Raw genomic sequence first — 27,273 nt, forward strand, 5'->3', positions numbered from 1 at the left:
GGATTGAATATTACTCGGTAAGACGTACGACTGCAGGGCTTATAAAAAGACATGTTTCCAAGTCACTTTGCACAGTATCTAGGATAATATACTGTGGCCAGAGTAAGAAAGGGGTTAAGGAAGACGCTGTCTTAGAAGGGACAGAAATAACAAATAAAAAAAGCGCAGGGTAGCCCTTGAGTGGAAAGGGAGACACATTGTCTAGGTAGAAATGCGCTATGATTTTGAGAGAAGGGGTGGGGGTCACTGGAAGGGCACAGGGAACATCAGGCCCGCTGCTTGAGGGGGAGGCGGGGCATATCCTGATCCAAGGTCCTCAGGCGGCAGCTTTGACACGCGTGGTGTGACACTTCCTACACAGCACGTGGCCATCCAGGGGGAAACAGCCGTTGTCGTCCGCTTCGATGGAGAGGGGCTTCCCACAATCCTGAAAGACGGCAAGAGAAGAGGAAAAGAGGAAGTTGGCAACACGGAGGAGGTGGCAACACCAGTTGAGGGCTGGGGGGGGGGGGCAAGGAGGGAAGGGAGTTGGCTCACCTCACACTTGTAGCATTTCATGTGGAAGTTCTTCTCCAGGGCCACCACACGGACCGTCTCGTCCTTCCCCGGCTCAGGCATAATGGGCTCCGTACATACTGAACAGCGTGGGGCGTATTTTCTGCAAGCACATAAGAGGAGGCCATGGAAGACCAAAACTCCAGTTTCAGCGTTTCAGCCAGGCCGGAGCTCGAGGAAACAGAGGGCTGCCCGGGTCAGTCCGGAAGGTCACAAGGGCAGCCGGAGCAGCGGGCAGGATGAAGAAGAAGGAGGGCGTGAGGAGGGGACGTACCTGTGGTAGTCATCCACACAGTGTGGCTGGTTGCCCTTGTCCACAATGAAGGAGGCTCCCTCAAGGGGTTTGCGGCACACCACACAGGTGAAGCACTGAGGGTGGTAGGAATTGCCTGTAGCCCGCAGCATCCTGTCTGTGATGGTTTGCTTGCACACGCAGCACTTCTCTAGGGTGCCCTGGAGGGCAAAAAGAGGGTCAGAGAGGAAGAAGATCAGCCTCCCCAAATGGAACAACTACACGTTGGCCTACTCACTACCTGGGCTATGCGGCAGCTATTCCCCTGGGGCAATTTCTCATGCCCTCGCTTTAATGTGTAGCGCTGCTTTTCATGTGGAAACTGGCTAGCACACAGATCAACTGATGTGTAGACCAGCCCTGCACATTTATGCATTTAGAGAAACAAGGAGTTCAGGGAAGACAGTCAACTTAAAGCAATGCTCTTCCAACCTCTACCACAGTACGGAGCACCATACTTTCCAAGGACCACCTATTTAAGATCTCTTTAGCAGTTAAGGAACAGATTAGAGTTAAGGAACAGATTAGATATTTGGAATTAAAATTACACAGAATTTAGAGAATTTAGAGAAAGAGAATTTAAATAGTTTAAAAAAAGATTTTAGTAAAATTGGAAAAATATAAAAGATTAAATTTATCCTGGTTTGGAAGAATAGCATTAATAAAAATGAAGATTTTAGCAAAGATTAATTTTGTGTTTAGGATGTTACCAATAAAAATTTCAGAATCAGAGATAAAAAGTTGGCAAAATATCACAAACAATTATTGTAATGGAGATAAGAAAGCGAGGGTAAATAAGAATAAATGGTATTTAAGTCAAAAAAAGGGAGGATTGGGTCTCCCAAATATTAAACTATATTACGTAGCTAATAGGCTAAGACATATTGTGGAGGCAATTATAGGAATAGGAGAATTAGATTGGATGGATGATAAAACTACAAGTAATATATAGATTAATTTGGAAAATGTATTTTTTAGGGAAGGGGAAAAAAATGGGTGGAAAGTATAGGTAACCTGCTCTTGAGGTTTCACTGGGAAATTTGGAGTAAATATAAAGGGGAGTTGCTCCCGAGCAACTCACCTCTATCACCGGTAATAATGCTAAAGAATTTCCCAGAGGAATTAAAGAGTAGATTAAGTAAAGTTTTAATAGAAAAAAATAAAATGAAATTAAGGGAATGGTTAAGAGAAATGAATACAAGAGAGGATTTGGAAGAGGTTTTAAAAGATAAAAAATTAACTTGGTTAAATTATTGGCAATTAGAACAGTAGACTAAAAAGTGGGTAAGAGAAAATGGAGATTGTAGAGAATTGACGAAGTTTGAGGAATTAATAGTTAAGAAAGAAAATCATAAGGGAAAAAGAATAGCGTTTAAAAGGGTTAATGAGTGAAATATATAGAATATTGGTGGAGAAAGGGTTGATGGATAGTTCAGGTAAAATGGTTTGGGAGACAGACTTGAATGTACAAATAGGACAACAGAGCTGGGAGGGACTATGGAAACAAAGAGCGTTGAGAAATATGTCAGTAAGAATAAAAGAGAATTACTTTAAAATTATATGGAGGTGGTACCTAACCCCGGTTAGATTAAATAAGATAAATAATCAGCATTCAGCAAATTGTTGGAGAGGATGTGGGGGTAAAGGAACGTATTTACATATGTGGTGGGAATGCAAATATGCACAAAAATTGTGGAAGATGGTGTTTTTTGGAGATTGAAGAAATTGTGGGAATGAAGATAGAACGAACACCAAAAGTTGCATTACTGTCACTATTTGAAGATTTAAAATGTAAAAAAGAAATTAAGGAATTGATAACGAATTTGCTGACTGCAGCAAGATTGATTGTAGCTAGGAACTGGAAAATTCAAGGGGATTATTGTATTGAAAAATGGTATAAAGAAGTATGGGATATAGCTATTAATGATAAATTGACTTGTAATATTAAATGGAGAAGAGGTATAGCTAAAACAAATGATTTTGAAGGAATTTGGAAACAGTTCCTAATATTTGTGTTTTCTAAGGGAAGTGGGAAACCACCAGCAGAAGAAAGTATGAGATTCTGGAATCAGGAATAAGATCCCGAGGTGGGAGGTGCACGTATATGTTAAGTTGATTATGTTATATAGAGATGATATTGATGTTATTCAACATTTATGTAGTATGTTGTTTTTGCTTTAATTGTACTGGTGTATGTTTAAGTATTGTCGATATATAAATATATATATATATATATATATATATATATAAATATATATATATATATATATATATATATATATATATATATATATATAAAAGATCTCTTTAGCATACAATGGAGCCTCGTGTGGCGCAGAGCGGTAAAGCAGCAGTTTCTGCAGCTGAAACTCTCCCCACAGCCTGAGTTCGATCTCAGCGGAAGCTGGTTTCAGGCAGCCGGCTCGGGTTGACTCAGCCTTCCATCCTCCCGAGGTTGGTAAAATGAGTACCCAGTTAGCTGGGGGAGAGGTAATCACGGCTGGGGAAGGCAACGGCAAACCACCCCGCTATAAGGCCTGCCAAGAAAACGTCAGCGAAAGCTGGTGTCCCTCCAAGAGTCAGTAATGACTCAGTGCTTGCACGAGAGGTTCTTTTCCTTTTCCCAGCAAACAATAATCATCATTCTTTATCATCGTTTCACCAACTAAGTTGGAACAACTTAGTAGCCTAGTGTGAAAGCTGCAAGCAAGAGAACCCTGGTTCAAGTCTCACCCAAACTAAGTGAGCATAGTAGCTGTAACCTACCAAGGTATTGGCCTACCTTACACAACTGAAATAATATGAAGCACTTTTTAATCCCTGAAATGTTCTGTATTTTTTTTTATTCTCCTCCTGTCAAGGGAATGCTTTCTCAACCAAAAGGGAACTGTAACTCAGGTTTAGCACAGAGTAAAGAGGACATCATTGTATGTGTTTGTGACACCACTGGAAAAAGGCTACTCAGGCCCAATTCAGATGCAACCTTTGTGGCATGGAAGCCAGTATGTGGCCCAACTCCACACTTGATTGATCCAGTAACATCTGGAATCAGGAACCAAATAATAGAATCATAGAATAGCAGAGTTGGAAGGGGCCTACAAGGCCATCGAGTCCAAACCCCTGCTCAATGCAGGAATCCACCCTAAAGTATCCCTGACAGGTGGTTGTCCAGTTGCCTCTTGAAGGCCTCTAGTGTGGGAGAGCCCACAACCTCCCTAGGTAACTGGTTCCATTGTCATACTGCTCTAATAGTCAGGACGTTTTTCCTGATGTCCAGCTGGAATCTGGCTTCCTTTAACTTGAGCCCGTTATTCCGTGTCCTGCACTCTGGGAGGATCGAGAAGAGATCCTGGCCCTCTTCTGTGTGACAACCTTTTAAGTATTTGAAGAATGCTATCATGTCTCCCCTCAATCTTCTCCAGGCTAAACATGCCCAGTTCTTTCAGTCTCTCCTCATAGGGCTTTGTTTCCAGACCCCTGATCATCCTGGTTGCCCTCCTCTGAACACGCTCCAGTTTGTCTGTGTCCTTCTTGAATTGTGGAGCCCAGAACCGGACGCAATACTCTAGATGAGGCCTAACCAGGGCCGAATAGAGAGGAACCAGTACCTCATGCGATTTGGAAGATATACTTCTATTAATGCAGACCAAAATAGCATTTGCCTTTCTTGCAGCCACATCACACTGTAGGTTCATATTCAGTTTGATCTACAACAATTTCAAGATCCTTCTCATTTGTAGTATTGCTGAGCCAAGTATCCCCCCTCTTGTAACTGTGCATTTGGTTTCTATTTCCTAGATGTAGAACTTGGCATTTATCCCTACTAAATTCCATTCTGTTGTTTTCAGCCCAGCACTCCAGCCTATCAAGATCACTTTGAAGTTTGTTTCTGTGTTCCAGGGTATTAGCTATCCCACCCAATTTTGTGTCATGGGACAACAACAAAGCAGATGTGGCTACTTCTCAGTCAGCCTGGGTTAACATCTTGAGTTGAATGTCCCCAACCAAGGGAACCTTCCCACAAGCACCCAATAAACGGACTAACGCTCAAGTGTCTGTGAACTCATGAGGAAGGCCATCCCCTTTGCTCTATTTATTAAAGGAAAACTGCTTCCAATGATAATTAACAAAACACCTCTGAAATGTCTCGTTTTAAAAAGGCTGTTAGAGGAAAGTTGTCAGAGGAAAAGTGTGCTAACAATGAACACCCAACTTTTCTGTGCAGGCCACTGGACAAGAGAATGAAGTTCTAACTAGACCAATAAAATCTCTAGCTGGGTGGCAAGCCAATATGGGAAACAGCCACATAATTACAACTCTCTCAGGTGGCTACCATTTTTGGACAACACACAGCAGTTTAGAAAATGAACCACTCGTTAACAGGCCCGGTGTTACCGTGGTACCATCTGAGCCAGGCCACAGCCCAGCACCTCCCATATCGCCCAATCACCACGACTGACCGCCCCACCCCACCGGTTTTTCACTCACCGCGTAACATTCCTCACAAAAGGGCTTCTCATCCACATTGTAGAACTGCTGCCCCTGCAGCTGCCTCTCGCACTTGAAACAGGTGAAACACTCAACATGGAAAAGCTTGTCCAAGGCCCGGACAGCCGGCTGCGTCCGCGACAGGGCCTTGTTGCACAGGCCACACAGCTCTTCAGTGGCAAGAAGGAAGGAAGGAAGGAAGGAAGGAAGAAGCCATTAGGTTGCTGGCAGGTATCCCATGCAATACCACTCAACAACACCTCAGGGGGAAGCAGGCTTGCTACCACCTTTCTCTCGCTGCTCTTGCACCTAGAGTAGGTGAAGATCTCCCTAGCAGATGGAAAATGTGTGTCAGGTTGCTGCAAAAAGCTACACTGAGCAGTTGGGGGGGCGGTTTTGAATGAAAACAGAAACCTGAGATTGAAATCCCATTCCCCTCCGCCCACCACATTCACAAACATGCACACACACCCGAAGTGGAGGCTTCTGCCTGAGATGGGTGGTCCATGTCCTTCATGAGCTTCTGGGTTAGCATCTCCAGCTCCTCTACCTCCTTCATGGTCAGAGCAGAGTTGCCCCTGGGAGGTTCCGATCCGGTGTTTGCAAGGGTTACAGGAGTGCGCTGGGCAAACAAAGGAAGAGTCATTGAGACAAGTCCAGGTCTTCTCCTACCTTCCAAGCACTACATATCCCTGGGCTTACACCTCAAGGTCAGTTAACGTGACCCAGCCTCCCTTTAACGTTGCTAAGTGATGGAAAAATCCCTCCACCTGCCTCCCACATTTGTTCTTCCCATGTTATCCCCCTGGCACCCTCTTTTCTGGAACCCTATCCTACAGCTCCTATTCCCTTAAAAGCTGCAACATGGAGGACACTACATTTTTAAGGATAAAGTTTCTGCCCTTTGCCTCGTAAACAGTTGAGCAAAAGAGGATGTATCAATATGAGGAGTTTTATCTCTGGATTAAAAAAACCCATTTTCTACAATACCAACAAAAAGGTACAAGAACCCGCTCCTCTTGTGCAACCGGTCACTTTCTCTGCAGCACGGGCTTAGTTATTTAGGAGAGCCAAGCTAGGCATCTCCTTTAACAAGATGGGGCAGGGGGAGAAAAACAAGCCAAAGCCAAACCCTAAAACTCACAAATCCTACGAAGGCCACCTTCCCTGCTTTTGATGGCTGCCACAGATTACGGGGGAAATGGCTACGACATCCGAGCAAACCTGATTTCATGGAGATTTTTATAGACGGACGGTTATTCCTGAGCTCCCGTGTTTCTCCACCAATGCGGAGCTGGACCGCTCACCGTGTACCGCGGGGCAGGCGGCTGTCCAACAGGGTGCGGCTTCTCCTGGACTTGGGGTTTTTCCCGATGCTGTGCGTAGGTGAAGGCAGGAGGCTGTTGCTTTGGGGCCGGAGCTGTGCTAGAAAGGGCCGGGAAGCGGGGCTGTGCAGGGGACGGGGCAGCCGGCTTTGGGAAGCTGGATGGAACCCCAGCGGCTGGCTTGGGTACAAACTTGGGGCCTGTGGCCACGGCAGGCGGCGTGTACTTCGGGGCTGGTGGAGCAGGCGGCGCAGGAGGCACCACCCCTGGAAGCTGCGTTGATGGCAAGTCTCTACGCTGCTTGGAGGCCACCCACGGGGGAGGAAGAGGAGCGGGTTCTCCCGGTGGCTTGGGCACGTTGTAGCTTCCACTGGGATTGGAGGGGAAAGAAATCGGAGTTGGAGCGTCTTTAGGTGGAGCCATGGTTTCTGGGGAACCTTTAGTGCCGGAAACTACACCTATAGGAGCTGTGGTTCCCGGAGATACCTGCAAGAGTAGAGATGGGAATCAGAGGCCAGACGAGGCCGACGCACGAGCAGTTGCTGACGCCAAATTCAGACGACGTTGGTCCAACCTTCCCTCAGTGTGGAGAATAAGCATGAAGAGAGACCCGAGGGGGGTGGTTACAGACAGCCATTTGTCCACACATCTGCCCCCAATGTGTCACGAAATCCTCCTTACCACTTGGCAAGCAGAAAGAGAGAGAGGTCCAGCTACTTTGGGGTGAGAGAGTTCACCACAGCTTGGCCATCTGTCCCTCACAAATGCTGATTTTGGATCACGAATTCAAGTATAGGAAGCCTGATCCAATCCTCTTTTCTCAAAACCCCAGAACCTGGGACCCGGTTCTCATTGAGGTGGTCAACGTCTCTCAGGACTGGACCATTGCTGGATATCAGGGAGGCTCACATGATTGAAGGCTCCACTGTGGGAAAAGTACCCTTCACATGGAAAGCTAGCATGTCAGGCAGAAGGGGCCTAGCCTAGCCCAGACACAGGCGGACCACCTCAGTGAGGACTGCCTTCGGAAAGGCCACCCTGTAATGCAGCTCACCCGGGATTTGAAGGGATCATTCTTCTCCATGTCATCCAGCATTGAGGACAAAGAATCAATCTCCAAATCAATGCTGCTCATCTTTCCACGGGCCTGCCCCTTCCACCAGGGAGGAGAAAGGAAGTCACATGTTAGAGAGGTTACAGAGCCTGCCTCAGGGCTACAGGCCACTATGCCAACCAACGCCAGTCTTGCCCATCAAATGAACGGCTACTATGCGTAGCAAGAGAGCGCACTGAAAAGATTGCAAGGGGGCATTATGCGCAGCGAGGGGCTCACTGTGACACCACACTTTGTCCAGGGAGAGTCTCAGCTTCCTTTATATATTAAAAAAAGAGCCGCTAGTGCCCAGGGTTGTCAAAATGTGCTTGAAGTGTGTGGGCAAGGCGTGGCGCCATCTTAGAGGGGGTGGCGGAGTATGACGGCTGTCACGGCTCGGGCGACAGGGCATCAGCACACTTCAGCCCCAGGAGTCACTCAGAGGAGGAAGGAGCAGAAGCGTGCCACACAGCAGAACGGAGATCCTCAAATCTGTCACACACATTTTTATTTCATTTGCACAACTTACAAACCGTTTCTTGGTGGAAGACATTAAGCTAAGAATACACGCAGCAGAGACTTGAGATGGCAATGCGCTCCTCTCTTTCTCTCTCTCTCACACACACACACACACACTCACACTCACACACACACTCACACACACTCATTCACTCACTCTGGTTTGCCTCCTTGCCCGAGGCTGGAGAACATGGCACAACCAGAGTCCACACATCCAAAGCAGAAAGGGAACAAGAAGGTGAGGGCAAAGCAGAGCTATCCCAATAGACCCTGCCCGCCCACCTACCCCCCAAGAGAAGACTCACCTGGGGGGCCGGCAGCCCACTCAGACCCACAGGTTCCTCCTCCAGCATGGGAGGTGGAGGGGAAGGGAAGACCTCTTCTGGAGCTGGAGGAAATGGCTCCTCAAACGGGGGAGGTGGGGGTGGGAACGCACTGTTTGGGGAGACAACGATCTCTTCTCCTGGAGGGGGTGGAGGGGGCAGTGGGAGCTCTGCAGAGAACAACAAAACAGCGGTGTGGGTTATTGCGGGGTGCTCCACCCATCAGCTCTGATCACACCCCTTCCTTCGGACGATCACGAGAGCTCCATGTCTCCTAGGGCAGGGGCAGCATTTACTGGCCCTTCCCAACCTGGACTACAACTCAAATCAAGTCCAGCCAGTCTAACAACTTCGTTACATTTTCCCCGCAGGGGCGCAGCAATGGAGGCAGTGGCTGCCGCTGCCTCCATTGCTGTGCCCCTGCGGGGAAAACGCCTGGCCATGGTGGGTTTCAGCCCAGAAGCAACCCACATCAGGTGGGGCGGAAGTTTGGCTTTTAAAAAGACAAAAAAAAAACACACCCAAAAATATTATATAGATAGCAGAGAGGCGTATGCTGATATGTCTCTAAATCAATAAGTCTTGGGATCGCGTGAACAGGGGAAACAGAAGCGTAAAAAAACAATCAGTTGCATACATTACTACCAGCACAAAGCTTGTGCTTCCAAAATAAAGAAAAGGATGCCAACTCTTAGGTTTGCTGTGCTTTAGTTTATCATCACTTGATCCAACAATTTCACTCCGTTTAGACAACTATGCTATTTGCCGTGCCATGGTAATCCACTCTTTTGCAACTGCCTTAACAAAATGAATCATTATAGCGCTCAATACATCCAATAAATGGTTTCAGTCAGAGCTCTGAGAGAGCTAACCAAGGTGCGGACTGCTTCTACTGAAACTGGGGAGCGGATACACTGCCCCACTGACATCGGAGCCATCTGCCAAGGAAGTCTAAGAAACCGAACAGAGCAGCTTTCGAACGCACGGAAAGCGCACAACAGAACAAGACCTGCGACATTCCTGTATCATCCTGGGAGACGGAGCAGCCTTGCCCTTTGGGGACAAGTACTGACCGTGCCTAAACCAGATTACAGCCACAGCAACCAGGAGGGAGAGATGAAGGGGCTGCTCAGCTAGGCACCCCACCCTTGCAAGGATCTGGGTAGCAATAGCACCAAGAGTCCTGTCTGGCAGCTATGACACACACACACACACACACACCGCACCAGCTCCCGACAATCACATTTTAGTGCGTCCAAAAAACCAGAATTGGAGGAGGCCTCTGCAGGACGCAGGAGGCTTGATTCTCAAAGTTTGGGGGTCGCCAGGGGCACGGCAGAGGTTCAGCCCCGTTGGACTTCTCAGTTGCACCCCTTTACTTTTCCCCATAGAACTGAATGGTCACCATCTGTACTTATGGGAGGAACATGAAGTGCAGCGCTTAGGGGACAAAGTTGCACTGCGACGGCACGGACCCCCCTTACACCAGGCCTGCTGCATAAGCCCTTCTCAGGCCCAGTGCCACCACTTGAAAACCTGAGGGAGGGTTAATTAAAACCTTTCCCCTAGCTATGGTTTAATTCAGGATCTGCTCTAAATATACTGTGGATATAATCTGGGGTGGGTGTTTAAGAACTGTAAGGCAGGTAAACAATGCCAAGCTGACACGTGGTATTTGGTAGCTAACAGAATAATAAAAAGTTTATTGTTATTTAAAGGCTTTAAATAAAAATATAATACTTTCAGTCCTGCCTAATCTTCGGGGGGGGGGGGAATTTTAGGGTTCCGGGGGGGGGGGGAATTGGGACCACTATTCAGCAAAGTATGACGTCGTGTAGATTATGTCTTTCTACACGTTATTAAAAACGTCCCAGAAAAGTGTCATGTCGTCTGCAAAAGCCAGGCTTTTGCTCTCTTTTCCCTCCCTCCCTCCCTCACAATCCTAGAAGTTTCAAGCTTCCCATTTAAAGGAGCAACGCAAAGCATAGGAGCTGAGAATGCAAAAGGGCCATGCTTTGCGTTGCCCCTTGAAATGGGTCTAATATAGAAAAAAATAAAAGATTTTCAATATTATATGCACCTTTTGAATTAGACTATCTTGGGAAGGGGGGAATTATATTCAGAACAATGGTGAAAGGGGGGAATGGAGCAAAAAAGTTTGATTATCACTGCTTTACACCAATCCTAAATCCCTAGAATCCAAACTCTTCTCACTCTAAAACTCCCCCTTCACAAACGCCCAACACACTCCTTATATACTCTTTCCTCCTCCCCACCTATTACATCATAAACCACGCCCACTCAGTTCTGACATCCAGACATACTCATCCAGACATATACAATATAATCAATTGTGGGGTAAAACACAGGCATCACTTCTTTCCACCCACTGAACCCAAATTCAGCTTTTGGATTGAGAGAAAAGGAAACTTATCCTACCTCGTCTGAGCCTCGCTTTGTCCAAGGCAATGACTTCAGTGATCAATGCAGGAGACGGATGGACAGGTGCTCTCCCTCCATTCCTCTCCCTACCTTGCTCATCAAACTTCAAAGACTTTTAGCTAGTCCAGTGTCACTTTCTCCAAACCATTCTCCCTCCCCCTTTCTCTGGCCAGCTCTCCTGAAACCTCTTTCATATAAAAATGGTCTCTGAACATGTTTGTAGCTGGAAGCAAGAAATAAAAGGATTGGGAAACAGAGCTCTCTTCACATAATTTCAAATTCCAAATAAATTCTAACTGCTGTTTTGCTTTCCCTGTAGCCACACGGCTTTGAACATTGTACCTGCTGGGATCCTAAGGTCCTTCTTCAGCGGGTCCTTCTCTGGGAGCCCCTGTCAAAAGAAGTGAGGCAGGTGGCTACCAGGAAAAGGGCCTTTTCTGCTGTGGCACCCCTAGCTACCTAGAGAGGTTTGCCTAGCACCTATGCTGTGCTCTTTCCCGTGCCAGATGAAGGCCTTTTTATTTTCCCAAGCACTTTTAGCATTTTAGCATTCTAGTTTTTAGCTCTACTGTTTTAAATCTGCTATGGCATTTTAAATCTCTGCACGGCTGCTAGGTTTTAGTCGGATTGCACTTTTATATTGCAGTTTTAAGCCTTATGTTTTATATTGTATTTATGCTGTGATTTTGTGGTTTTAATTGCTGCAAAAAGCCCAGGGAGCTTTTGCTATTGGGCAGTATATAATAGGCTTCAATACTCTGGCTCTATGAGCCAGGCCAGCATTGGCACTACTAGTTGTTGCACTCTGTGTTCTGGACTGGTCACATGGGTTAATTCTGTCTTATAGGGGAGCTATAAAAGTCCTATAGCACAGTTTTATGATGGATGAAAGCAACCTTTTACAACTAGGCAGAGGGAAATCTCCACCACTGCTTAAATGCCAAAGTACAGATGATCCCTTTCTGACCTAGATTCCCTGCCCTTCCAGAAATTTAGGGGGGGAAACCTCTCCAGTCACTGTGTTATAGTTAGTTCAAAAATGCCATGCTCCTACCCTCACGACAACAGAAGAATCAACTCCACCCACATCTCGCATATCTAAGCAAATGACCTTGAGATGGACAGACAAGATCTCCACCTATCCACTCTTCATTAAGGGAGGGGAACAGACAGGGATCCTCCTAACAATAATATTTATTCATTTATTTATTTATTACCCGCCTCTCCTTCTGGATCGAGGCAGGCAACAACACTAAATACAATGCAATACATAAAATTAGTTAAAAGAGCATATAAAACCAATACAATGTTAAAATAACAATCACAACATCTTAAAATTCTTAGATTCATCTGGGTAGGCCTGCCGGAAAAGACTAGTCTTCACGGCTGTCTTAAACTCAGAGAGAGCATTAAGCGGACGAATCTCCTCCAGCAGGCCATTCCACAGTCTGGGGGCGGCAGAAGAAAAGGTCCTCTGGGTAACCTTTTCCTACACTCTTATCCTGCACCCTGGTCAGCAACCCCATTTTAAGGGTTTTTTTTAAAAAAAACTACCAAAAGAGGGACGACATTTTGATTTGAACAGGGGCCAACGGCGGCATTTAACATCAGCTCCAGCCCTTCATACCTGCTCACGCAAAGAGGGATGTGATTGCTAATCCTCCTGGCTCCATAAACAGCAATGAAGCTTTGGACAGAGCCTGCCCACATATTATGCAACACGTCCATTACCTGTGTGAACCAAAGCATAAGCAAAGAAGAGTGAGGCAAAGATGCCCCTGCCTTGCATCATGGGGGAAAAGCAACTGAGGCAATCCATAAGGGAGGGGGGAGAGGAGCTCATGGGATTGGAGGCTAGGCTGGACCCAGATGAAAAGAGACCAAAGGGCTGCATTGAGCCCTTGGTCTGCCAGTTGGGGAAGGCGAGGAGGGCTGCAGAAGGCAGCAGGCAGGATGGCTGCTAGGCCAAAAGGATCGCGGTCTTCGTCCTCTTTGGGAAGGGATCAAGGCAATGGTCCTTGATTTTTCAGGCACGTTAAAACTCTTCCTCCCATGGGAAGCTTAAGACTGTTCACATATCAAGACAGTTTTGTTTGATCTAGCTGAGATGGCGAGATGTTTGCTCTCAGCGTTGCGTGCTGGCTGCATCTTTTATCACCCCACAGCCTGACAAGCTACTTCAGATCAAAGGACGCAGGACTGACCGCCCCGTCCTTGGCAAGGGGCCAGAGCTCTCAGAGAGACAGAAACAAACAGGAATCCTCAAGTTCCACTTTTATTTTTCTGCAAAAAGAGTCTTCAGGTTCCCGTGTTATATCGCAGTGTTATCAATTTTGTGTCGTTTGAAATGGTTGTACTTATTGAAGTTGTGATTGTATTGTAAATCAGCTTTTCTAAACCCATGATGGGTCAGAACAAGAATCTAAAGCAACCTTATCTAGTCCTACCAAGTCTTAAATCGAGATGCAGTCAAGAGTCGTTTTATCTCACAATAAAGTTCTTATTGGCCTCTTATGAAGATTCTTGGAAAGTGAACATCCTGGCAATGGGTTAACCCACCATCACAAGTGAGACAGGCAGCAACCAGGAATGGGACCTTTCCTGAGGTGGGACCCAGACGCAAATTCACTCCCTAGTTGGCTCCTTCTCTTCTTAATAGCAGAGAATTTTATTTGGTTGGGATAGGGATACTGGATTGGCAGGAAATTAAAAAGACTTTTGCTACTGTTATCCAATACTCAATATTTCTATTTTTTTTAAAAAAGTTACACACTTTGAATATGTTTGGTAGGAATAACATCAGCATTCACATGGAAAACTAGGCTACAAATCCCAGATACCTAGTTGTCTATGTGGGGGGATTTATATTGATCATAGAATCATAGAACAGCAGAGTTGGAAGGGGCCTAAAAGGCCATCAAGTCCAACCCCCTGCTCAATGCAGGAATCTACCCTAAAGCATCCCTGACAGATGGTTGTCCAGCTGCCTCTTGAAGGCCTCTAGTGGGGGAGAGCCCACCACCTCCCTAGGTCACTGGTTCCATTATCGTACTGCTCTAACAGTCAGGACGTTTTTCCTGATGTCCAGCTGGAATCTGACTTCCTTTAACTTGAGCCCGTTATTCCGTGTCCTGCACTCTGGGAGGATCGAGAAGAGATCCTGGCCCTCCTCTGTGTGACAACCTTTTAAGTATTTGAAGAATGCTATCATGTCTCCCCTCAATCTTCTCCAGGCTAAACATGCCCAGTTCTTTCAGTCTCTCTTCATAGGGCTTTGTTTCCAGGCCCCTGATCATCCTGGTTGCCCTCCTCTGGACACGCTCCAGCTTGTCTGCATCCTTCTTGAATTGTGGAGCCCAGAACTGGATGCAATACTCTAGATGAGGCCTAACCAGGGCCGAATAGAGAGGAACCCCACGTGATTTGGAAGCTACACTTCTATTAATGCAGCCCAAAATAGCATTTGCCTGTCTTGCAGCCATATCGCACTGTTGGCTCATATTCAGCTTGTGATCCACAACAATGGGTGGGGTGGAAATTCATTCATGCAAACTCCCACCTGCAGTATAATGTGGTACAGACCAGACACGAAAATATCACCTCAAGGAAGAACCTGGCAGGATCTATGCTACTGCTTTAAAACTGTTTCTATCAGTAGTGACAACTTTGGACACATGCCATATACAGTTTTCAAAACATTTTTAAAGTGTCATATCCTGCTTAGTGTAGATCTGGCCCAGGCCTAGGATAACCTGCTTGGGAGGGTGGGGAAATGGTAGAGTTGTTCAAACAGCAAAACACAAATGTCTCGGCCACCTCTGCCCATCAGAAGTTCTACGCAATACCATCCTCTTTAACAGCAAACTTGGATGGCCCTAATACCAATCACTTTGGAAGCATAGCAAGGCCACTAAGACACAAGAGATAGGTGTCTACTTGTCCAGGCGAACCCTGGGGAATGCAGAAGTAGGCAATTCCTAAAAATAAAATTATCCCACCCACCACGACAAACAGTTCAGTGAGGATTATATGTGCATGAGCACATATGAGGAAGCGTTGGGAGGGGGAATTAAAGGAGGTACACAACACATGGAATAGGGACATGGATTTGTGAGCGTCACCAGAGAAACCACTGCAACGTTTTGGTGCTGGTCCTACTTGTAGAACTAAGAGAGAATCAAGAGTTCAGCTATGCTTCCCATGCACTGTCTAATAATTGCCAGACAGTCTTATAAATTCTCAAACACCAAAATGCAGGGAACACTGTTCTCTTGAGAAACACAGTGCCATTGTTCAAATGAAAAGCCACCCAAGACTAAAGTTGCATTTTGTGCTCTAGTAAGCCCTTGAATGTACAAGCAACGTGTTGGGTGCAGGTTGCTGAATTTGCTGGATTTTATACCACTGTTGCTCCCTTGGAGTTAGGAAGTGACAGGGGACAGAAAAACAAAAGAAACATGAACAGTTAATTTGCTTGTTGTGGCTGCCAAGTGACAAAGGAACAACACTGCTTGAAGCAGATATTCCGCCAACAGTAAACATGCATTTGAAGAAAGTTCATAGAATCATAGAATAGCAGAGTTGGAAGGGGCCTACAAGGCCATCGAGTCCAACCCCCTGCTCAATGCAGGAATCCACCCTAAAGCATCCCTGACAGAGGGTTGTCCAGTTGCCTCTTGAAGGCCTCTAGTGTGGGAGAGCCCACCACCTCCCTAGATAACTGATTCCATTGTCGTACTGCTCTAACAGTCAGGAAGTTTTTCCTGATGTCCAGCAGGAATCTGGCTTGCTGTAACTTGAGCCCGTTATTCTGTGTCCTGCACTCTGGGAGGATCGAGAAGAGATCCTGACCCTCCTCTGTCTGACAACCTTTTAAGTATTTGAAGAGTGCTGTCATGTCTCCCCTCAATCTTCTCTTCTCCAGGCTAAACATGCCCAGTCCATGCAGCCAATACTGCAGGAAAAATATTTCATGTGGCCTGATTTTTTGCAACCAGGAACCAAGTCTCAAGAAGTTCAAGAGGAATTTCTTGGGACTGAGTGACTTTAAGATTACAGCCTTAATCGGGGGACAAAGCAATTTCTGTGCATTGTCATTTTACTCATATATCTGATAGACGAGAGATGACGGACACTCCTCTCCAATCTCCTACTCGGTGAAAGCAGAGGACGGGGCTACACAAACAAGAATTCGCATGGTAAAAATGTTCTTGGACTGTACCACTTGGGACTGAGGAGGTGTCAGACGTTTGAGTGATTCCCACCCCTTGGTTAAAGATCCCTGCTCTTAAAATGAAAAAAACAAAAATCCTTACACGTCAGGGAGAAAGCTAAATGCAAGGGACATTCAGCCATTACTTCCCCACGTGCAGTCTGCAGTGGTGCAGTCCAGGAACATTTTTACCACATGACTTGTGGTTTGACCAAACCAGCACCTCATCACTAATTCTTAGTGTATTCATAGAACTACGCTATTCTTTCATATATATCTATTTTCCCCTGTTCATCATGCTTCAACAAATAATTTCATGACTTGGTTTCTGAACTACTTACGTTTCAGGCCATTTAAATGAATAGGTGAAAATGGTGTTGGAAAAACTTTAGTTAGGAAGCATTTCTAGACATATAAGGAAAAGATTTATTAAGCAAACTTCTTACTCATTCCCCCTCCAACTATGAACCAAGAGCAGAGTCACACTTTCAGAAATACCATGCGGTACAGCCCTACTGAGATTGTCTGTACCACTTAATGCCGGTGGACAAAACCATGTTGGAATGTTTCCGTCCCCCCACTAATAATAAAATCTGCCTACACATAGAAAATTAGTATATCAAAATAGGATTCCAGTATACATTGGCATGGCTTTTTCCCCCCTTCTTTTTTTTAACGTTGAGTTATTTTAAGCGGACAAGCATTCAATCATCTATTCCTCACCTGCATTGTGATTTGGTACAGTCCCTCGAGGACTGAAACATGTAATTTCCAAGTATATCGTTAAAACTTTCACTTCTCAGAGCTCTTTATTGTGTTTTTTGAGGCCCAGTATTGGGCAAAAGGCAGGATACAAATTATTATTATTATTATTATTATTATTATTATTATTATTATTATTTATGCCAAGTGTTTTAATCATGTGGCTTCCCTTTACTGTTGTTCATGTTGTATACATGAATATGGCATCCAACCAAAAAAGACCCACAAGACTCTTCTCCCTATCATGTGCCTTGGTTTGAACCAGAACCACTGCCTTTTTTGCTACTGCTGCCATGGCAAATTCAATAGAGATGGGTTGTGGGGGGAGAGTAAAAAACGGTCAGGTAGACTGCATACCGCCTGTTGCCCAGCACTGAAGAATCAGTAAAACTCACCCCTTCCAAGTCACTGCAGAGTGACCCAATAGCCAGGCCATTCATTCTGAGGCAGGGCACTCTCCCTACCAGGATCGGGAGGGTTGCTCTCCCTAGAAAAGACAGGGCTAAAAGCACATGCAGAGGCCTGGGGAGAATGGGTTCCTGGATGCTGGCAAGGGAGGTGCCAGAGGGCCTGGCTTAAAATAAACAGCAGGTCAAACCTGGTAGCATGGTGACAGCCTAGTGAGGGAGGCCTCTACTGAATCCGATGGGCAAGTCACGCAGAAGTCACGCAGTGTTCAAGAGAGGCCTGCTCTGAACGCCCAGCCCAATCTGGTAGATTAGCATTGCAAGAAAGACAGCACTAACAGTTAGGGGAGGAACCGTTACTTTCTGTAACGGCAAAACAAATTCTAATGCCTGTTAAAATTAAAAACTGAATCAAATTCAGCTAAGGGTTTCAGTAAAGCTACAGGAAGCATAAAACAAAGATGGATCTGGTCTTGCAGTTTCCCTCAAGACCCCAAAATGCTTTTTGCATAGCTCGGAGGATGGAGAAATGGGCTTTTACCCAGCACACGTTCTTGGGTTTACCACAGACAAGATACAAGAGTATGCACACTTCCGCTTTTTATCTTGAGAAAGAAGAATTGTAACATTCTGGCAGCCCTGCTATCAAGGCAAGGACATGTCCTTGGGCAGCTGCCAACTGGACCAGGGCAAAAACTTAAAATAAAAAATCAGAGTTTAACTTCTAGTAGGCCTACGAACTAAGGAACAAAAAAAGACTCTCTGGTTAAAAGCAATTAAAAAACAACCCCAAGACCAGACCACCAAGCCCTCTGACAAAAAGAACACCCTTAAATAAAGAGGAAGGAAGAAAAAGGAGAGAGGTGAGTAAAAGAAGCCAAGGCAGATCTTGGTGGAGGGAGAGCACAAGACCACCAGAGAAGGAGAGACACAAAAGTGAGCAGAGGTAAACAAAAATGAATCATGCAGGTACTTGGGACTTTTTCGTCCCTCCAAGCTTTTCACCACTTCCAAATATAAAATCAATTATTTATTTAAAACATTTGTATTGCACCCTTTATCATTAAGATCTCAGGGAGGTGTACAGATAAAAGCAGACAGTATAAAACAATAAATATACACAGCTAAAAACAAATTAAACCGTGAACCAAGTTAAAACAATATATAATTTCAAAGTAGTAAAACCAATTAATAAACCCAATAGCCAAGAGCTTCGGTTATTGGGCGGTATAAAAATGTAATAAATAAATAAATAAATAAATACAGTTAAAACAATGTGCCATCAATGAGGCCCAGTATTGGGCAAAAGGCGGGAAACAAATAAATATCCTCATCATCATCATCTTAGTGAATTTAACCATTAAAGGCTTTGTTAAAAAGCCATGTTTTTACTTGGTGCCAGAATAAAATTAGCGTTGGCGCCAGTTGGGCCTCCAATGGGAGGGCATTCCACAGTCGGGGTGCCACAACAGAGAAAGCCCTCTCCCTTGTCCCATCATAGCGTATGTGTTGTGCTGGCGGGATGCGGAATATGGAGCACTTCTGAGCACATGCAGAGAGCCTTTCAGCTCTCCACTGAGGAACTGCAGGCCTCTGTCCTCATATTTAGAAGGAGCAGGACTTCCTTTCAGGGCAGATGGCAGGCCTCGTGCACCCGGGCCAGCACCTCCCCCTTTTAAAAGAGAAGAAACTAAACACTGCTCCCACATCTCTTGACAGCACTCTAAAAGCCAAGCCCAACATAGTTTTGAAACTTTCCGTGAAACTAAATACTAGATCATTGCACCATGCCTGGCTGTGCCTGCTCACTTTCACCACGGCAAGCCAGGAGGAACTTGCACCCAGGCTAAGCAACGGTGGTTTGCCCCAGGCCACCCATTAAATTCCTGGCTAGTTCTCTAGTCTTCCTCCCCAGCAGGGTAGTTATTCTGTGCAACTGAACTGCTCTTCACGCAAACCTAGAGTTGCTCCATTGAGCCATATGGCATTCCAGAAGGTTCTGTTGCACAACAAAAAGACAAGGCCTTTGACCTTCCTTTCCCCGAGATTGCGTTTTCTCTCTCACTTGGCAAAACAATTCTGACAGCCACACCTAGAACAGAGATTATTCCATTCCATTTCGATATAAAGTTTTTATTGACTCAATTCAGAATTCTATACCCTCCTTCCAACTCTGATGGGATTGCAGGCCAAAAAACAGACATTACTTTAAATCCCTATCTAACGGCTACATTTCTCCCCCCGCCCCCGTTTTTACTCTAGGTTAGGCACAGGGGGCCCAATCAGGACCCTAGATTGGTGGGGGGGACAAGGGGGAGTTTAAGATCTGGCTCAAGTTTCCTTCACCTACTTTAGAGTAAATATGGGCAGGAGACATAGCTGCTAGGTACAGGTTTAAAGAAATGTCTCCCCATGTTTCCTATGTGGTTTGTCAGTCGAACACATCGTGTTTTTCCTAGTGGAATGCAGAGTGCCAGGGCAGCGACTTACCTTCGGCAGGGGGAAGTGACACAGCTGTTGGGATCTCCCCCACCTTCCCAATTTGGGCACAAGCCCCCGAATGGGGAAGGAGCGCCTGCTCAGAGACATTTTCAGGCACAGCGCCACCAGCAGCCTTGAAGGGGTTCACTTTGGGCTTGGGGGCAACAACAGGTGCAAACTTCTTCTGAGGGCTGTAGAAACTCGGAGTGGAGATGTTGATGCTGACTGTGGAGGTCATGCGGGTCCCTGGGGCACCTGGTGAGGCCATCTTGCTGTAGGGGGGCTCAGGACCTGAGAGAGAGAGAGAGAGAGAGAGAGAGAGAGAGAGAGAGAGAGAGAGAGAGAGAGAGAGAGACACACCAACGTGCCATCAGATAACAGCAGGCATTTGGGAGAAAGAAACAGTGCAGGATCTTGCACTCAAAGACGGCACAGGCTACTATACTGAAGGCACTGAAGTTGACAAGGGAAGGGAGGGAGCGGTCAAAATGGAGAATAAAGACAACCAGGATGCAAGGAACAAATATTCAGACCCTGGATCCAAGGACAAGGCAAGGCTCCAGCTTATTCTCTAGGGAATGCTATATGAAACAGCAGGGGGGGCCTAAACTTCTTCTGTATGTTCACTTCGAAACAATCAAAGCTCTACTTGGGGGAAGGGGCAGCATAAACTGAACAGGCATCACAGAAGAAACCCAGTTCATAGCACCAAATGCAGTAAGACAGACGTGCCTGGGAATGGATTCAGCAATAGCCAAAGGAGCCACACCAATACTGCGTGTGCGTGTCTGTGTGTGCGAGTGTGTGTGTGTGCGTATTAGATAGAACGTATGCATTATGGGGGTAGGGGGCTTTGAGGAATGTGTCCAACTCCAAAGCATTCCTTTCCGTTTGCAAGCAATTGGGGAGAGGTCTCGAACAGAGCCCTCGGCGTGGCTCACCTCCTCCCTCAATCGAACTCTATCATGCCCCCTGCCTCCGAAATAGCTCTGCCTGCTGCTCCCCTCTGGTTCACGTTACCTCAAGGCCTCTGGCTGGGGCTGGTCAATAGAGAAGCAGCTTAAAGACGCTGCAGCAGAAGCGGAACAAAAGGAAACCTGGTGGATTCCATGGTGCGAGCAGGCTGCTCCTGGCATTCCACAGACACGCTCACGCACGCACGCAGGCGCCCCCTCCTCCGGCATACGGTTCTGCCCTGCCGGTCCTTCCTGTCACAGCGGCCAAAGATGAGCGTCCCTGCACAGCATCTCCGCTCGGCCGTGCTGCCGCTCCCCCCGCCCCTCCGCTCCCCACCCACAGGAAGCAAGTCCTGGACCGAGCCAGCCTTGCTGACACGTTCCTGGAGTGACACTCCTCCTTCCCCAGCCCAAGCTACACGGAGACTGCCCTAAAGCCCGCCCATCCCAGCGCTGGTCTTTTTGCTGGATGCGTGCACAGCAAACGGTTCCAGCTGCAACCCTGACAAGGGCATTTCGTTAAAGGAGACGCTGCTTTGAGCAAGGTCAGCCAACCCTTCCCAGATTGGGACAAGCAGCTCAAACTTAGTACAACAAGAACATTTTTTAAAAAAATATCAAACACAAACCCTGGATGTGGGGATGTGTCCCTTAAAATTTCAAACATTGCAGCTGCAAGCTTGTACATTAAAAGGAAAATGTTATTTTCTACCTTAGGGCTTTACCAACAACAACATGGTTCAAAGGCCAGACTCCCCTCCCCACAAACCCATCAAGAACTGCAGATTTTTCATTCATAGAATCATAGAACAGCAGAGTTGGAAGGGGCCTACAAGGCCACAGAGTCCACCCCCCTGCTCAATGCAGGAATCCACACTAAAGCATCCCTGACAGATGGTTGTCCAGCTGCCTCTTGAAGGCCTCCAGTGTGGGAGAGCCCACAACCTCCGTAGGGAACTGGTTCCATTGTCGTACTGCTCTAACAGTCAGGAAGTTTTTCCTGATGTCCAGCTGGAATCTGGCTTCCTTTAACTTGAGCCCATTATTCCGTGTCCTGCACTCTGGGAGGATCGAGAAGAGATCCTGGCCCTCCTCTGTGTGACCACCTTTTAAGTATTTGAAGAGTGCTCATGTCTCCCCTCAATCTTCTCTTCTCCAGGCTAAACATGCCCAGTTCTTTCAGTCTCTCTTCATAGGGCTTTGTTTCCAGACCCCATTCTAGCGGTACCTCCAAATCACAACCCCAGGTCCTACTAGGCCTAACCTGACATGCTCTCAGGCCTTGAGCACCAGGTTAGCAACATCATCGATACTACCCTGGAAGCCTCCAGACATGCACGGAGACCGCTTCAAAGCCTAGAGTGGCTTGTAGAATCTCTTGATGATTCTACAGAAGTCTCCTGGGTTTGGCAGACTGGAACCAGTCTATTCTGGAGTCCGCCAAACCTTTTCCAAGTAGAATCCAGCAAGAAATCTCCAAGTAATGCATTCAAACAAATACTTCCCAATTAAGTCCTATGATTTCCCCCCAGCATTCAAAAGTCTCTTGCTTCATTCTGTCTCATGCAAGAGTAAGGGCAGGTAGTCACAACCCCCAAGTATTTTTTTTCCCCTGAGCTGCTTTAAAGACAAGGGTTTTGTTATATTGGGCTTTAAGCAATATACTTGGTGCGTTATCCAAGAGATGGCAGAATTGGACTAGATAAAAATTGAAGCACTCAACATGCATACAAAGGCCAGGCAGTCAGCTGCCCCATAGAGACCTTTGCATAGCATGAACAGCTGTTTCCATCTTCTCAACCCCAGAACAACCCTCTTTCCTACATACTCTCAGCTGCTTCCCACTTGCAGCTGCCCTGCCCATCTTACCCCACTTTTCCCTTCCCAGTGACCTCACACCCCCAAAAGAAGTCAACACTACGTCTTGCAACTACTCCCTTAAGTGACACTTGAAATAAAGTGTCGGCTAATTTGAGGATCGAGACTTGGTACCCGTCATGAAAACACTTGAACCCAACAGAAAGATGTGCACAATGTATCAGGAATGAAACAGAACCAAGAACGAACACAGAGTTAAGCTCAGATGTTCCCCATGGACATGTAACACAGGCAAGGACGCACCACCAACTGGGCAGGCCCCAACGAGTTAGCAAATCCGCCCCAGGGAAGAAGACGCTCCCTGTAAACTGTTGCAAAATGCAGACGACTCCAGGACAGCTCTGACACTACCTCACCTTGCAACTATTTGGAAGGGCAGCAGACACAATGTGATCAATGAAGACCCACATGCCTTTCCGCAAGCTAGGGAAAAGGATAAGCATCTAGGCTTCAGGGGTGGCCACTGCCTTGAAAAATAACACAAATGCATTATTTTGGGCATTAATGCATTAACTGCAATGCTCCCCTAGAGCAGCATAGGGCAGAAAGTAGATCTCCAGAAGTTTTAGAGTCTTAACACTCCTAGCCATTGGCTAATGCTAGCAGGGGCTTCTGGGAGCTGCACTCTCAAACGTCTGGAGATCTAGCTTCTGCCCACCCACACTGTAAGGAATAGCTGATTTTTAAGTGTCTCAGGATTTCTCAGAAAATCCTTTTAGGATCTTGTTGTTCCCCCTCCCCCCCAGCCATGTCCCAAGTGTTGAGAGCAAGTGAAGCCCTCTAGGTTTCTGCCATCAGAGGCAGATGACAGCTACAAGGAGCAGCAACGTCTTTGTAACGGTGCCTTACTTGGCAAATTCACTCCCAAGGAAACAACCCCAGCTGCTTTCTACTGGAATATTTAGGAAATTGCTGGAAATTTTCCTCCAGGAGTTTTGGGCCAATACAAAGGTGATACCCTTTTTTTGTAGAAGTTGTTATTTAATTTTTATTGACCTCTCCTGCATTTACGTACATTATTTTTATAGTTCTAAGTGTGGGCCATCTTGAGATCATACATTATTACATTTAATTGCTTGTTGGCCACCTTGAACTGCTGGAAAAGTTGGATAAAAGTATTTTAAACAAGATCCTTGCACAATATGCTTGCAATGCCAGTATTTTTGGCTGGGGTGTTGAAAGGAGAGAAGTGTGATAATTACTGTCTATCACAATTTCCACAGATAACTGTAATCACACAGTGCATCTCTTACCAATTTATGTATGATATAAAGTCAACCGGCACAGCCACTCAGTGCGCTGTAGTTAAAATAGCAGCAGGCAAAACAATGTGGGCCTCTGCCAGGTTTCAGCCATGTAGGGTATGAAACATTTTAGGTGAGAAGCTGTGTCCTACAGCCTAAGGTTTTCTGCAGCAACTTTTGTGGAATATGCAATCCATGACATTGTGGACAAGACTGGCTAAATAAAAATTACGATATAATCTGGCTATTGTAGACTAATCAATAAAGGAATTAATATGTGAAGCACATGTAGGCTGGTGCAGACAGTATTTTGATGGGTGGGGGGAAGAGTTGACAGGAAGACAGCTTATACAGTCAGCAGAAACAAATGGTAAAACTTTTCCTGCGCTGTACCATTTCAGGGAGAACACGTTTGCATGTCCTCCTTGAGGAGCATGGAAGGGACACCACTCTAAGCCTAGGAAAGTAACACATGTGAGAGAAGGATTCAGCCTCAGCTTCCCCTTGTATGCTGGTTTTTATTTCTCATGGCAGAGGATGCAGAAATGCAATCCCACTTGCAGTCTAACGTGATACAGTCTTGGAAACGTTTTACCACTTATTTCTGGTGACCATATATAAGATGGTCTCTAGATCTTCTGACACCCTCCCATCCCCAAGGAGGTTCTTGAAATGCAGAAGAAATTCTTTGAAGCATGGCCACTGTGAGCCCCAAACACATCACAGCCTGTGTATTGGAACCTTGGCAAACATCCTGTTTCCGCTGCCTGCCTGGGCCTGCAAGAAAAAGTTGTCAAGCATCCATCAAGCCACAATATCTAGCCAATGGGCAGTGCTAGGGTTAGTGGTCAAAGGTTAAGAAGGTCTGCCCTAGATTCAGACCCTGGTCTGGACTGGACGGGTCTGGGCAATCACCTAGTTCTCAGACACCTAACAACTTAGATTGTCCTCACTTCCTGAATTTAGTGGGTCACTTAGCAATAAAGCCCAACATTTTAGCTGCTGACATATAAAAGCTGCAGATGGGCTACTACCAGTCAGGAAGTGAAACTAATGAGTCAAATAGAGAGGTCCAAGCTTTTAAAAGGAGCCTACAACTTCTGTCCCCAACTCTAGACCACACCCCATTGTGCTGCTATTACAATCATCAAGTATTATTTTTATTTAATATAGTTATTCAACACCTTTCTCCAAAATACTCATGGTATCTTAAAGCTGGGATTGAAACATACAGAGAGTTAGAACAATTCAAAATGCCAAAACCCAGTAAAACCACTAACTTAAAAGCTCCATCATATGCCTTCAAACACCTGGGAACAGAGTCTTAACCTGGCACCGAAAGGATAACAATGTTGTTGTCAGGCAGACCTCCCTGGGGAGAGCATTCCACAATTGGGGGAGGGGGACCCCTTTTGCATAATACTTAGTCCCCATTCTGAATGAAAACTGCTGCCTATCATTTCTGTGCAATGAAAAGGATCACACAATCCCTCCAGGCAACAGGCTACAAATTGTCCAATTCTGTAGATGTGGAATGTTCAATACTCTTATAAAGTGAGCGCAACAGATATTCATGCAACAACCTTTTTATCAGAACACAGAAGTCCGTAGCGACGATAGAGCAAATTATTTGTGTGAGGGACTGTGACGGTTGCTAGGGCCTTTCCCACTATGAGCAAACTCATTGGCTGACCTTTAGCCATTTGAACTTGCAGCAAACAGGGATGATTAGGCACAACCTTCCCCAATGCGGTACCCTCCAGATGTTTTGCACTACAATTCTCAGCACTCCTGACCATTGGCCATGTGGGCTGGGGCTGATAGGAGGTGTAGTCCAAGACCTCTAGAAGACATAATAGTGGGGAAGGCTGGCATTACTGCAACATCAAAAGTCAACACGCAAAGTATTCTGCCTTTGAACAGAGTTCTTTCTTGTTACTGTGGACAACCCTTGACAAGTTCACAAATAGGAGAAATAGGCTGCAAGATCCCTTCTGTCACATTCTCTTCCTTCCTCCCTCCATGCAAGTCATCACTGCTAATCTTGTGCTTTTCGCTTTGTGGGCCAAGACAAGAGAAAGCTCTAGGGAGAAAGTCCTTCCCTGTGAATACGCTACACAGGGTGGGGCAGAAGTAACAGTGAGGCCTGGAGTCCAATCAATCAATCCAATTATTAGGGCAAACAGCCAGCATGAGGCCTGGAGTCAATGGAAGGGTCCCCCGCCCCACAAGCCAATATCGCACCTACACGCCTTTATCCTTTTCTTTCCACGGCGAAGAAGGGAGACCCACGTCGAAAGAAAAGGAAAAGAAAGAGGCCTGGATAAACATCAATTCCCCTGGGAAGGAAGGGTGCAGAAGTAATGCAACAGTCGCATTCCCACAAGGACTTGCAGAATCTTTCCGCTACCGAAAGGCATACATACAGCTGGAGAAATCCTCGGCCCGGGGCTTTAGACACGCGCGCGCACACACACACACACACACACGGCTTGTTCTAACTCGGGGCAGGGAACAGCTCCCAGTCCGCATCTCCGCTTTCACCAACTGCCAGACGTTTGCAAGAGAAAGGAGGCGGCTGCTACTTCTGGAGGCGGCATTTCCCTTAAAGAGGGGGAGACACACACAGAGATCTCCAAAGGCCAGAGGCCGCGCAGCTTGTCGAGGCGTCCCCGGAGGCGCCGTTCGCCAAAACGCTGAACTTCCCTTGCTCCCGCCCCAATCCTAGCCAGGCTTCCTCGGGAGTCAGCCTCACTGCGACCCCTGGGGCTTTCCAGGAAATTGCGCTCGCAGAGTCTGTGTGTGTGTGTGTGTGTGTGTGTGTGTGTGTGTGCGCGCGCGCGCGCGCGTTGTTTGGGTCACTGCTAGGGAGGCAGCCGCCCTACACACCCCTTTGACGAGGTTTGTCCCGTTGAACGCCGCCGAAGTCACTCGGGACCCCACACGCCCAGCAGCAGGAGAGGTGGGCAGGCTTGGCCTAGAAGAGACGCCGGCCGGCCGGCCGGCCCGGGCGAGTCGCCAACCAGTGCCCGGCCGGGAGAGGCAGGGGGCCGCTCAGCCAGCCCTTCCCCGCCTCCCAAGCCGGGCCATTTCGGAGCCCCGACGACGAGAGCGGGGGCGTTTGGGGCAAGCGCCAGGTGGCCTCCGGGAGGGCAGGCAGGCAGGCAGGCTTACCTCGGCAGTGCTGGCCCCGCAGGAGGGCGGAGAAGGCTGCTCTCGGGTCCCCCCACCCCCGCTGAGAAAGGTGTGCGGCGGCGGTGGCTCCTCTCCAGGGGCGGTGGGGCGGACTGGCTGGC

The 27,273-nt window shown here is 46.8% G+C and overlaps 1 protein-coding gene across 1 annotated transcript; it reads right to left on the reverse strand.

Moving 5' to 3' along the window:
- ZYX (zyxin) lies at positions 1–27,273 on the reverse strand. The gene is made up of 10 exons (XM_063128996.1): positions 27,152–27,273; positions 19,909–20,190; positions 8,578–8,765; positions 7,715–7,813; positions 6,643–7,146; positions 5,807–5,957; positions 5,336–5,505; positions 830–1,008; positions 538–658; positions 1–427 (listed from the first exon to the last, which is right to left on the reverse strand). Exons 2-10 carry the CDS (start codon positions 20,165–20,167, stop codon positions 317–319), a joined length of 1,782 nt encoding a protein of 593 aa, XP_062985066.1. The 5' UTR covers positions 20,168–20,190; positions 27,152–27,273; the 3' UTR covers positions 1–316.

This window comes from Elgaria multicarinata, chromosome 6 (genome assembly GCF_023053635.1).
Source record: "Elgaria multicarinata webbii isolate HBS135686 ecotype San Diego chromosome 6, rElgMul1.1.pri, whole genome shotgun sequence".
Taxonomy (NCBI): domain Eukaryota; kingdom Metazoa; phylum Chordata; class Lepidosauria; order Squamata; family Anguidae; genus Elgaria; species Elgaria multicarinata.